Below are 14,399 nucleotides of genomic sequence, written 5' to 3' on the forward strand. Positions count from 1 at the left end.
CCATATTTTGGAAATATTGGGGAATTTTACATAACTGATTGATGTACTAAAGACTCCAGTGAAAAGGGCAGATAATATGCATGAACTGATAGGGATTTCAGTAAAATTTAATAGTCAAATGGGAAATGCTAGGAAAAGAAAATTTATGCTACTGCTTTTACTTTTATCAGAACGCTTTTGAAGGACTTATGAGTAGGCTCAACATAGTTAAGAAAAGTGTCAGAACTTGAATATAGGTCAATAGAAATCACAGAAAGTAAAACACAAAAAGAAAAAGTGTGAAGAAAACAATAGAAATCTAATATTTGCATACTTGGAAACCCAGGGGCAGGGGGAGAGAATGGGAAGAAAAGATATTTAAAGAGATAATGACTGAGAATTTTCCAAAAATAATAAGACTTCACCCAGATTCAAGAACCTCAGAATACCAAAGCAGTATTTTTTTTTACAAAAGAACAAAACTAGATTATTGTCAAGTAGCTAAAAATGGATGGACAGTGCAAAGAAAATATTAATGGCAGACAGAGGAAAGGGACACATTACATGTAAGAAGCAGAATGAGAAAAACATCAGACTTATCACAAACCATGCAAGCAAAAGACAATGGAGTTATATCTTTAACATTTAGAAACAACAACAAAAAATATGATCAATCAAAACTCTAAGCCTGGTGGAAAAAAATCTTTCAGAAGGTATGTGAAATAAAGACATTTTCAGATGAATGGAAGCTGATAGAATTCACTGTTAGCAGACCTGCACTGTAAGAGATATTTAGCATACCAGAAATAGACTTGTATCTACTAAAAGACATAACTATGAAAATAGTTATTTCAATCATTTTAAGTGTAAAATAATTTATTACTCCAAAATATAATTCAGTAAAGCAAAATTAGGAATGAGGTTTTATTAATTTAGAGGATATATAAAAGTAAGATGTTTTGTAAGAACAGTGCAAAACAGGGAAGACAGAAATTAGAAATATACCAGCAGAGGCCAGGCGCGGTGGCTCAAGCCTGTAATCCCAGCACTTTGGGAGGCCGAGATGGGCGGATCACGAGGTCAGGAGATCGAGACCATCCTGGCTAACACGGTGAAACCCCGTCTCTACTAAAATACAAAAAACATTAGCCGGGCGAGGTGGCAGGCGCCTGTACTCCCAGCTACTCAGGAGGCTGAGGCAGGAGAATGGCGTGAACCCGGGAGGTGGGGCTTGCAGTGAGCTGAGATCCGGCCACTGCACTCCAGCCTGGGCAACAGAGCCAGACTCCATCTCAAAAAAAAAAAAAAAAAAAAAAAAAAAAAAAAAAGAAATATACCAGCAGAAATTAGAGGTATATGTTGGTACTCCATACATTAATTGGCATAATATGATTTGAAGATAGACTGTGAAAAAAATATAGGAATATATTTTAAGCCCTAGAGTAACCATTTAAAAATTTTTTAAAGTACAACTCATAAGTCAGTAGTAGAGATTAAATTCTGGTTCCAAAAATAGCAATGTAGAAGCAAGCTGGCTTCACTCCTTTCAATAGAAAACTAAAGACAAATATACAGCACCAAGATTATCACCAGCAATATCCCAGAACTCAAATAGAAGGAGACAGTTCCTGAGGATACAAATAAGTGAAAAAAACTGAGCAGATGGTAAGAGAATTGGACTTTCCTATCCACATGCCCTTCCCCCTAATCTGCCTGGCACCAAGACTGTGGAAAATTTTCCCCATCTCACAGTTTCTACACTGGAAAATGTTAAGGTGGACAACCAGCCTCCTCACCATCTTGGGTTCCCTGGCAGGAGACTTGTCCCTGACTCAACCTACAGAGAGCATCAGGAGTAACTGAAGAGAGAAATATCCCTGAGGACAGCCAGAGACAAAGGAGGGAGGTGGGAATATTGCCCCCGTCATGGAAACTCTATTCTGCAACTCAGCCAAAGGAGACAACAATCAGAGTGGCTGTTCAGCATCACTACACTGTAGGTCCCCAATCATGAACCACTAGCCAGCTTTCTTACAACTAGGATATCCTCTGTGGGACCTACCCCTTTTGGGATGGGTGGCACTATGATTATTTACTAGAACTGAGGCAAGCCTGGAGTTAATGTGCCATCTAGTACCAAAAAGAAGTCAGTAACCTAGCAGGAAAGAAGAAAATCAACAGGTAAAATAAAAAGAATCTGTAGGGAGCCATATCCAATAAAAAACAAAACCAGCCAGACAGAGAAAACTGGAATATGTAATCATTCGATGCAAAGACAGACACACATTCACAAGCAACAACAGCAAACAGGGAGCCATGGTGTCCCACAAATGGACAAAGCAAGGAACCAGTGACGGATCCTAACAGGAAGACAATATGTGAACTCTGACCAAGACTACAGAAGAGCTGTTTTAAGGAAACTCAGTAATCTCCAAGATAGCACAGAAAAGCAATTCAGAAGTATATCAGAGAACCTGAACAGAGAATAAAATAATTTTTTAAAATCAGAAATCTTGGAACTGAGAAATATGTTTGCTGAACTGAAACATGCATTAGAGGCTCTCAATAGCAGAATGTATCAAGCAGAAGAAAGAATCAGTGAGCTCAAATACAGGCTATTTGTAAATACACAGAAGAGAACAAAGAAGGAAAAAGAGCAAACATTGCCTGAAAGATACAGAAAATACCTCAAATGACCAAAACTAAGAATTATCGATGTTCAGGAGGGAGTTGAGCAAGAGCAAGGAATAGAAAGTGTATTCAACAAAATAACAGAAAACTTTCCAAAATTTAAGAAAGAGATGAATATGCAGGTACAAGGAAGTAATAGAACAGCAAACAGATTTGACCCAACTAAGACTACCCCAAGGCATATAATAAACTCTCATAGGTCAAGCAGAAAGAATTCTAAAAGCAGCAAGAAAAAAACCAAGCAAATCACATATAAAGGAGCTCCAATTCATCTGGCAAAAAACTTCTTAACAGAAGCCATACAGGCCAGGAGGAAGTGGAGAGACATTTTCAAAGTGCTGGAAAAACAAAAAAACCAAAAAAACAAAACTATCGTCCAAGAATACTGTACCTAGCAAAGTTATCCTTCAAATATGAAGGAGAGATAAAGTCTTTGTCAATGTCTGGAAATGTTTAAGGCCCCGGTTTGGGTTCAAGCCTGCTGGAAAAATGTGCAGCTGGTTGGGTCACAGAGTGGTCAAAGCACTCTGTGATTTTTGATCAGGACACAGAAAAAGAGGGTGACTGGAGGACTCTACATTAGCCATTTGTGTGTACTGGACACTTCTTTGGAGGACTACCTATTGAAATTCTTTGCCCATTTTAAGTTGGGTCTTTTCTTCTCATTGTCTTCCACATGCTAAATGTTATATAACAGTCTCCTCCATTGCTGCCTGTAATGTAAAACCATCTTGGGAAGGAGATCTTGGGAAAAGGGTAGATGCTTGCTTTTCTTCTTCAATACAGACAAGTTGTTAGAAGGGGTTGTTGGTGATGCCAAGTTAATAACAGCCAACCCAACACAGGGATCTAAGGGTTTGAAGAACAGCAAGAGTCTTAACATTAGAATCCATACATGTGTGTGTTCAGACCCTTTATGTGATACTGCAATTAGGGCTATGGTAAGATTTTACCTCCTTGGAGACAATAAAAGTGCCCACACAGCTGAATATCCCTAACAGTGATATGTGAGATAAATAATATTTCACTGTGTGAACAAAACCAAAGGATTAGAAATCAGAGAGAGGAAACCCCAACAACACATATTGCAAAATATATATATATAAAATAGAAAAAAATGTCATAATGAACAGGTAAGTCACTAAAATAAAAGTTCAAATTGACAGTGAAAATATGTAAAGATACCCAACCATCTTAGTAACTAGGGAAGTCAAAACTACAACCAGATCTATTTTTATCCCTTAAGGTTGCCAAAATTTTGTTTTGTTTTGTTTTGAGATAGAGTTTCACTCTATTGCGCAGGCAGGAGTGCAGTGGCATGGTATCGGCTCACTGCAATCTCCGCCTTCCAGGTACAAGCGGTTCTCATGTCTCAGCTTCCCAAGTAGCTGGAATTACAGTCATGCACCACCACATCTGGCTAATTTTTTTTTTTTTTTTAGTAGAGATGGGGTTTCACCATGTTGGCCAGGCTGGTCTCGAACTCCTGACGTCAGGTGATCTGCCCACCTCGGCCTCCCAAAGTGCTGGGATTAGAGGTGTGAGCCACTGCGCCCTGCCAGGTTGTCTAAATTTTTTCAAGAAAATGTGGTGAATCTGCTACTCTCATAAACTGTTTGTGGGAGTGGAAACTAGTGCAGTTGCTTTGAGGAATTAATTAGTAGTAGCTATTAAAAGTGTAAATATGTTTATCACATGACCTAGCAATTGCATTTTTTCTGCGCCTCCCATGGAGAATGCTCACACCTCATAGGAGGGCATGAATGAGACGTTTATTGCAGCTTTTTTGTAATAGTGGAAAAATTGAAAACAATTTCAATGTCTTTCATCATATAAACTGTATAAACAGATTTGCAAAATATTATGTAGCATATAAGGTGAATGATGTTCTTTAAGTCTTAAAAGGATACACATTCTACACATTTAAATGCATATAAACGAGTCCAGAATAGTAATAAATAAAAAAAAATAAAAAAGAGTCCAAAAGAGTCCACAAGAATAGACACTAAACTGATAATGGTCTCTACCTTAAAGACAGGGAATGAAGAGTACTGGGCAGCTGTGGTGGTCGAAGGAGATGTTAACTGTATCTTTAGTATTATAATAATTTAAAAGAAAATAGATTATCATTTTATAATTTAAAAATATTAATACTAATAATATCATTACTACTGATAGGGGAAATCGAGTTAACAAATACCCAGTTATATGATAGAAGTGGAAAATGCAATTTCTCAATCCGGAATCCATGAAAGAAGTATTGCTTAGCTAAGCATGGTACCAAGAGAAATATGCACTGACTGGGTGATGTGTCAAAGATTAGCAGCCTTTAGAGAAAGGAGACTTTTGCCCAAAGAGAAGCATTGTTACACGTTGCATTCCCTGGGAAGTAGACTCTGAAATGGACAGTAGCACTCAGGTGCTGCAAATGTATTACAAATATCAAGAAAAGTATAATTTGAAGTGGAGCATGAAGATGTGACAAAATGGCTACAATTTCATGATAAAACTTGATAAGGAGTTATTTCTTAAGGATGAACAAAGAAAGTGGTTTCATGAAATGGAATCTACTTTTAGTGAGGATGCTGTGAGCACTGTTGACATGACAACAAAGGATTTAGAATATAATGTAAACCTAGTCGATAAAGCAGTGGCAGGGTTTGAGAAGACTGACTCCAATTTTGAGAGATGTTCTACTGTGGGTAAAATGCGATCAAACACCATCACATGCTACAGAGAAATCTTTCATGAAAGGAAGAGTCAATCACTGGGGCAAACTTCATTGCTGTCTTATTTTAAGAAATTTCCACAGCCACCCCAGCCTTCAGCAACTACCACCCTGATCAGCAGCCATACACATCAAGACAAGACCCTCTCCCAGAAAAAAGATTACACAACTCACAGAAGGCTCAAATGATTGTTAGCATTTTTTTATCAACAAGGTATTTTTAAATTAAGGTATGTACATTGCTTTTTTTTCTTTTTTCTTTTTTTTTTTGAGACAGAGTCTCACTCTGTCGCCCAGGGTGGAGTGCAGTGGCACGATCTCCGCTCACTGCAAGCTCTGCCTCCTGAGTTCACGCCATTCTCCTGCCTCAGCCTCCCAAGTAGCTGGGGCTACAGGCGCCCGCCACTATGCCTGGGTAATTTTTTTGTACTTTTAGTAGAGACAGGCTTTCACCATATTAGCCAGGATGGTCTCGATCTCCTAACCTCATGATCCGCCCGTCTCAGCCTCCCAAAGTGCTGGGATTACAGGCGTGAGCCACTGTGCCTGGCCGTACATTGCCTTTTTTTTAGACATAATGCTATTACACAGGTAAATGGTATGTTTACAGTATAGTATAAACATAACTTTTATGTGCACTAAGAAACCAAAAAAATCATGTGACTCACTTTATTGAGATATTCATTTTATTGCAGTGGTCTGGACCCAAACCTGCAATATCTCCCAGGTATGCACATATTAAGAAAACTTTGGTCAAGTAAGGTGGTCATGCCTGTAATCCTCTGCACTTTGGAAGGCTGAGGTGGGAGGATTAGGATTGCTTGAGGCTAAGAGTTAGAGACCAACCTCTGCCACATAGGAAGACTCCATTTCTACAAAAAAATTACGTTAAAAAATTATCCAGGCATGGTGGTACATGCCTGTAGTCCTAGCTACTCAAGAGGCTGAAGCAGGAGGATTACTTGAGCCCAGGAGTTTAAAGTTACAGTGAGCTATGATGATTTCACCAGTGCTCTCCAATGTAGGCAACAGAATGAGACCCTGTCTCTAAACAAAATACTTTAGCCCATATTATTAAGTGGTGTAATTACTTTTGGAACTAATTACCCAGTGTTAGGTCAAACTTCACAGATTAAGCGCACAGTCCTCATAAGACTTTTTTCATTCCAAACTGCAAGTTCAAGGGTTTCCATGCCACCCTCACTTCTGACCAGCTGACCACTTCTGATCACTAGCCTCTTAGGTTTAATAATTTACTGAAACAACTCACAGAACCCAGGAAAATAATATTTATTAATTATAGCTTTATTATAACAAAAGGATACAAATCAAAACCAACCAAAGGTAGAAAATGCATAGGGCAAGGTCTGGGAGGGTTCCAGATAGAAAATTCCATGGTTCTTTCTCTTGGAATCAGGACACATTACCCTCCCAGCACACAGCTGTATGAGAATACTTGCCAACCAAAGAAGTCTATCCAAGCTTGTGTTCATAGATTTTATTAGGGCTTTATTACATAGGTGTGATTGAGAACTGACGTGTAACTCAATCTCTAGCCCCCATCCTCTACACAGGCTGATGTTATTTGGCTCAGAGTCCTAAACTTCAAATCACATGATCGATCTGTCTGGTGTAACCAGCACCTATCTGAAGTAATCTCACTAGCATAACTTATCTAGAGGCCCATGATGTGTCTCTGTCAGAGACAATCTGTCAGATAGAGTGTGAGTGGCCCACCGTGAATAACAAACAGCTTCTATAATTCAGGATATTTTATCCTGGCTAACCCGGTGAAACCCCGTCTCTACTAAAAAAATACAAAAAACTAGCCGGGCGAGGTGGCGGGCGCCTGTAGTCCCAGCTACTGGGGAGGCTGAGGCAGGAGAATGGCGTGAACCCGGGAGGCGGAGCTTGCAGTGAGCAGAGATCCGGCCACTGCACTCCAGCCTGGGCGACAGAGCGAGACTCCGTCTCAAAAAAAAAAAAAAAAAAAAAAAAAGAGTTTAAATGCCATCTCCCAGGAACTAGGGACAGAGGCCAAAAAAGTTGGAGAAATCCAGAATGTGTAACATCATAACAACTGACCTAATTCCTTCAACAGGCCAGGGTCTGAAAAAAGGGATGATGCAGTAGTGTTCAATAATAAATACACCTAAGTAGATAAATAAAATGAATGGACTGGATATTGATTTGACAAACCAGTCATAAGATACTTTTAGGTAATCAGGAAATTTTTTAAGCAGATTGGGTATGTAAAGGAAAATAAAAATCTCAGGATCCTCCAAACTTAGGCAAATGTGGAGATTAAGCCCTGGAGTTCATTAATTGTAATACCCTCTTCCAAATGAACAGCTGTGCATTAGCCCGATCCCCATGAAAGGTGAAAAGCCTCAGGTATTTGGGAAGAGCTTTCCCCATAGATCATTCATAAGTAAACTTATGTGCAAGTAAAACCTTGCACTCTTTCTCCAAGCCCATGTGTGATACGATCCTTCTGGTACACCAAGGCAAGAAACTCTGGGATACAAGACCCCTCTTGTGCTTGCGATAAGGCAGGGGTCTAATTGAGCTAACACAAGCCTCCTATGGATGGCTAAACTAAAAAAGTACCCCGTGAAACACGCCCACTGGGGCTTCAGGAGCTGTAAACATTCACCCCTAGACACTGTCGTTGGGTTGGAGCTCTGCAACCTGCCGTGTGCAGGCTCCCCCTAGAGGTTTGAGCAGCTGGGCACGAAGAAACGAGCCACACCCCCATTACATGCCCTGGGAGGGGGACAAGCGAACTTTTCCCGTTTCATCACAATTTACTTTCGGCACTAACATGATTGTTCAGCTGTCTTCATCAGCAGGCCTTTATTCGAGGAGATTCCTGCCCAAGCAAACTGTTTAATTGTTCATTATGCTTCCGCAGAGACCCATCAAATTTTCAATCTCTTCCAAAGAAAGTACCAATAGATTTGCACCTTAAGATTTTTTGCTTCAAAAATCCTTGCTATATCCACCAATCCCGGACTGTAGTATCATGATCATTATGCGAGACTAATAAAATCCCTTGCAATGAAAGACCCGCCTTAAACATCCAGTTCTCAATCAGTTCCAACCTTGCCTTGACACTTTGCTCTGTGAAGGTGCCAACGCTCCGTCGAAGTGTTGTCCTCCATTGCTGCAATCAGCAACAAATTCCGTTGTTTGTCTTATCAACAGGTTGAGTTGATGATATTCGGGGAGCCGGCATTTGACACAAGTTTGAGATCTGGTATTCCTTAATGTTCGACGTCCATCGGAGCTCAGCCTAAGTCACTTTTAGGCTTCCCATTTTTAGCCTACCCTTTGTTTCTGCTAAACATTTTGGTTTCTAGCTTATTTTCATAATACAAGCTGAACTTTTCACTTTTATATGCCATCACTTTAAAAATTTTACAATTATTTTCTCATGAATTTTTAAAATGAATAAAACTAAAAAGAATCTGACAGTAGTAGCGCCAGAGAAGTGTCTCAAACCCAACCGGCTTGAGTCAAAACAAAACCCAGCTGGTGGGAAGCGCGACCCTTGGAGCATTCTGGGAACTGTAGTCCAGGAGTAAGAGAACTCTGAGACGCTTCCGCTTAGGAATTCTGGGAAGTGGAGTCCACGAACCGTGGGCACTCGCAGGCACTTCCGCTCCAGGAAGGCGAGGTCGGACCTGAGATAGCTCCCAGGGAGGTGAGTCAGCTCCGGGTCTCCAAGACTTCTCCGAGCCCTCTTGGCCTGGGCGTGGGGCCAGCGATGAACCGGTCCTTGGCTTGGGGAAGAGAAGCTGTGGCCAGCGCTCGAGGGCAGGGTTGGGAGACTGCGGGAGTTTGCGTCCCCTCGGCGGAACCTCTTGCGTTGGGGGCGGGCTCGCGTCGTGCTTCGAGGTTGAGGGTCTCCCGCCCTCTCTGCTGCCCTAGCCAGCCTCACGCACATACCAGCCGGTCCTGCCTGCTCCTCGCGGCAAAATATTGGGCAAGTTACTTAATCTCTCCTTGTCTCAGTTTCCTCGTGCCTGTAAAGGGTTAGTGGGTTCCCAGTGATGTTCTTGTGAGAATTAAATGAGATTTTATAGAAATAAGCTTAAAACCAGTGCATAGGAAAATGTTGGATGCCGCCGTTAATTCTGTTATACTGAAAAATACGCCTGTTGTTTGGAAACTCCTCTGAACCTGGGATGGGGTCGGAGATCCAGCTACGGAGCCGCTGTCCCTTCTCTAATCCTTGCCTGATGTGGGGCCGTTCCTGGATTCTTGTACTTTTCTAGCCTCTTGACAGGAGATTAGTTCCAGCCGGAGCCTGGGGAATGTCCTCTGTGTTTGATCTCAGAGAAGCGATCGTCATTACAGATTTGCAGAGTGCCAGAGGTGTCCTGAGGCGCTAATAAATGTTCAGTATTATGTGGTTATAACCAGTAATCCCGTGTGGTTAACTTAAGTGTAACAGCATTTCTTAGAGAGTTTTAAGTTTTTAGTAGTCATTGCTTTCATGCATATGGAAAAAGACTTTCTTGAGGCTCCTCCAGCTGAGTAACATTTGCAAGTAATTACATCTATTGGAGGAAAAAAAAATCCGTAGCAGTTTAACTGTCATTACCAACGACCTAATTATGTTAGACAACCAATCACAGTTACAGACTTTTCTGAGGGTCATGGTAACTCACAGGACAGAGCAATTATCTTTGAGTTCTGGGTTTCTTGAAAGATTCATTTTCTAGAAAGCATACTCAAAAGGGCAGTTTTATGAAGCATAATAGCACTTGCTTGTCAGAAGCTGCAGGAAATAGAGGATACAGGCATTATTGTCCCTATTTACAGGTGACTGAATTAAGGCACAGAGAGATTAATAATTCGCTTAAGGTTTATACTGCTTATACTGTTTATACTGATCAGTAGAAAATAAGTAGAAATGCCAACATTTGAAGCCAGGCATTTTGTCTCTGTTACATTACCCTGCCTGTCTTTGTCTCATTTCCTTGGAGACTAAGGTTCAGAAGGAGTACGCAGGGAGCTGCATTTGATTTAGGTCTGTTAATATGAAATGTTCGTGAACAAAAGCAGCTGGGTAAGGGGGCCCAGTGGTAGCTGGGATCCAGCTCCCGTTCTCACTAAGCTGTGTGTAACTGTGCCTGCCTAGAGAAAGGGAGACCTTTCTCTAAAGTGCCACATAAAGTGCCATGTTGACTAGTGGCATCCCTAACCTATCTCATGATGCCTTTCCCTCCCCCAGGTTCACTCCCCCGGAACTCTGCCTTTTCCCGGAAGGAAGAGGGGGAAAATGACCAAGTTCCAGGTAAGTTTATTTTGCCTTTCTGTTTCTTAAAATGACATCTCATTGCACAAAGATTGGACACATTTTTCCCATTTGGAAGAGTAAAGGGAACGAAAGGTGCTTGAAAGATTATTATATGCCGGGCTCTTGCCTTTTATTTCCAAATAATAGTATAAACATTAACAGATATATATATATATATCTTAAATATTTTAAAATCTATTTCTGTGTAATATATTTATATATGTAAATATAAATTTCTAAAAATATATATTTAGAGACAGAGTCTCACCTTGTTTCCTAGGCTGGAGTGCAGTGGCTTACTGCAGTCTGGGCCTCCTGGGCTCAATAGATCCTCCCACCTTAGCCTCTTGAGTAGCTGGGACCACAGGCACGTACTGCCACAACCCGCTAATTATTTTTAATAGAGAGGGGATATTCCTGTGTTGCCCAGGCTGGTCTTGAACTGCTGGGCTCAAGCGATCCTCCTGCCTTGGCCTAACAGATACGTTTTTTAAATGGAAAACAACTCTCACATTACAAATATGTTTACAAATAATTTCCCACCTTCCTTTTCATTTGCACTCACAAATATATATAATCGTACTTTACGTACAATTTTGAGTTTTTTAAATTTAATTTTATATCCCCTACGTTTTATCATGTCATTTTCCATCATTTACCTGATTTTATTTTTCCTCATTCTCCATGTTTATTTAATCTATGAATTTTGCCATTTTAAGGACATTGACAATAGCAGTTTTTCCCCATATAACTTCTCTTCCCAAATAGGAATGCTGAGAATTCTACCATTTTTTTAATCTTTAAAGTTTTAGACTCATTTTCTCGTACACGACACCTCATTTTATGGAAAGAATAAAGTATAGCTTGGTGCAGTAGCATCTGACTGATGCCAAACTCAGAGAAAGTAATTTTAGTTTCAAACAAGAGCTAGATTTCTTTCTTTAATTCTAAGTAAAACCTTGTATTATAGTTAAGTATCTGTTTTATTCATTAACATGTTGTTATATTTTAAAGATGTACATACTTAGTTTAAAAGTTTTATAGCACTTGGAGATTCGCCAGGAAATTTGCTCCATGGGACAGCTTTGTGAGGGTGTAGATGGCCTTACCTGTATTTTAAACATAGACAGGTGTGAACCTTTAGACTTAGTGAAGTCCACTCAATGCCCAGCTGAAGTTAAAGCTTTCAGTGCCTAAGCCAGAAGTTTCAGGTATTTCATTTGGGTGAAGGCCAGGCACAGTGGCTCACCTGTAATCCCAGCACTTTGGGGCTGAGGTGGGTGGATCACTTGAGGTCAGGAGTTCGAGATCAGCGTGGTCAACGTGGTGAAACCCTGTCTCTACTTAAAATACAAAAATTAGGTGGGTGTGGTGGCACGTGCCTGTAATCCCAGCTACTCGTGTAGATGAGGCAGGAAAATTGGTTGAACCTGGGAGGCGGAGGTTGCAGTGAGCCAAGATCACACCACTACACTCCAGCCTGGGCGATAGAGTGAGACTGTCAAAAAAGAAAAAAACAGAAGAGACTATTCAGGGACCTGAGGCTATGCTACACGTGTATGTGTCCCTGGCATGTCCTGGTGGATGAAGAGCTCCAAAAATAACATTGCTCTTCACCAGATTCCCTTTCTCAGTGCATGACTCTTTGCCAGGTGCGTCATTGAGTTGTTTAGTATGTGGATGATCAGAACTCCAGCCAAAACAAATGTAGGGATGAGCAGTGTCTTCAGATAAAAAATGTTAATTTCCATACAGAAAAATGCCATATACAGACTTTATGAGACAAATAGGAAACAGGTGCAGGGGTAGGAATTTATATATTCTAGAAAATGACTTAATATCCTTAATAGTAATGTTATTGATACATGAAAAATCCCAATAGGATTAAGCAAAGGCAATATGTGAAGAAAAATAATGTCAGATCATCTTTAAAAAAATTAAATAGCTGTTTATATCACTCACCAAATTGTTCAAGATTTAAAAAAAATAATATAAGGTCCAGTTTTGGCCAGAGTATAGAGAATCGGGAGTACTTACAATCTCTTACAGGAAGAGTTAGTTGAGAAAATTAACATTATACCAGCAAAACAAAGACCAGCAAAACAAAGGTATAAATGTATTTTTTACAATGTAATTACCACTTCTTGGAACTTATCTTTTTTTTTTTTTTTTGGAGACAGAATCTTGCTCTCTCATTCAGGCTGGAGTGCAGTGACATGAACTTGGCTCACTGCAACCTCCACCTGCCAGGTTCAAGCGATTCTCCTGCCTCAGCCCCCCGAGTAGCTGGGATTACAGTTTGCGCCACTATGCCCAACTAATTTTTGTATTTTTAGTAGAGACAGGGTTTCACCATGTTAGTTGGGCTGGTCTCGAACTCCTGACCTCAAGTGATCTGCCCACCTCGACCTCTCAAAAGTGCTGGGATTACAGAAGTGAGCCATCGTGCCCAGCCGGAACTTATCTTAAGGAAATAACCATATGAGCTGGCCGAGATCTATGTAAAAATATGTTTTTTGTGGCGTTGTCATTTTTGAATTTAATGAATCGAATGTGCATTATTTAGAATGGTTAAATATATTGTAGATCATGTTTGTGAGCTATCATGCAGCCATGAATGGGATGAAAGAGATGATGGTGATGATAATAAGAGTAATGTCTAACATTTATTGAGTACTTACCGTATGTCACACAGTGTCGTAAGTTCCTTATAGTATTCACTCATTTAATCCCTTCAAGGACCCTATGATAGAGGTCTTCTTACACAGATGTGGAAATTGAGGTATTGAGAAGTTAGGTGACTTGAGCAATGTCACAAAACTAGCAGTGGATAGACCCTTGGAATGTGAACTAAGGCAGTCAAACTCAAGAGCCTGCACTGTTAACCTTGACCCTAAATGCTGCTGCAATTGACCAATATAGCATGTTCCTGAGAACCCAGAGAATGAACTGCATACTTGTCTCAGAGCTTTATGAAGGCCTGTTGGATTGACAAAATAGTGGTACTATCCAATGAGAGAAGATAGGTACCATTAAACACTGTTGGGAAGAAATTAATGCAAAATTTCTTATAAAATTTGGTGCTATCAGACAAATGGTAAAATGTGTGTATGCCATGATTTAACAATGACAGTTCTAGGGATTTAACTATATAAAGGGCACCACGTTACATATACAAGGTATTTTCCTTTTTCTCCCTAGCATTTTTGGTGTGATTGTGGAAAGGAAAGAATAATAACTCTACAGAAAGAGTTGCTTAGGTGCCAGTGGCCATTGGGTACGAGATTGAGGTTACGTGTGCTTGATGTTCTAGGAGGCAGTGACATTCAAGGACGTGGCTGTGGCCTTCACTGAGGAGGAGCTGGGGCTGCTGGACTCTGCCCAGAGGAAGCTGTACCGAGATGTGATGCTGGAGAACTTTAGGAACCTGGTTTCAGTGGGTAAGGACAGGCACCCTCTGTAATTCAGCAGGGTTTCTCAACCTCCATGCCATTGATGTTTTGGGCCAAATAATTCTTCTGTGTTGTATCAGGCTATCCTGTGTATTTTGGGATGTTAGTGGCATCCCTGGCCTCTGTCCCCTTGTTAAGACTTTGGGACTGCTCAGTGACTCGAGTTTTTCTGTCTCTTTAGAGCATAGAGACAAGATGTTTCTGGCCTTTGTTCCAAGACAAATGATTTTCTTTTAGAAAT

The 14,399-nt window shown here is 40.5% G+C and overlaps 1 protein-coding gene across 4 annotated transcripts in view; it reads left to right on the plus strand.

The window, feature by feature from the left end:
* Positions 1-9,017: 9,017 nt before the first annotated feature.
* The window catches only part of ZNF235 (zinc finger protein 235), a 31,466-nt gene continuing 26,084 nt past the window's right edge, over positions 9,018-14,399 (plus strand). For 2 of the 4 annotated variants that reach the window (XM_037991790.2, XM_007997094.3), the window contains exons 1-3: positions 9,018-9,104; positions 10,641-10,703; positions 14,020-14,146. In XM_037991790.2, the coding sequence (XP_037847718.2) occupies positions 10,689-10,703; positions 14,020-14,146 (142 nt within the window). In that variant the 5' untranslated portion in view covers positions 9,018-9,104; positions 10,641-10,688. The other 2 variants (XM_037991789.2, XM_007997093.3) reach the window with 1 other exon arrangement.

This window comes from Chlorocebus sabaeus, chromosome 6, assembly GCF_047675955.1.
Source record: "Chlorocebus sabaeus isolate Y175 chromosome 6, mChlSab1.0.hap1, whole genome shotgun sequence".
In the NCBI taxonomy this organism is placed as follows: Eukaryota; Metazoa; Chordata; class Mammalia; order Primates; family Cercopithecidae; genus Chlorocebus; species Chlorocebus sabaeus.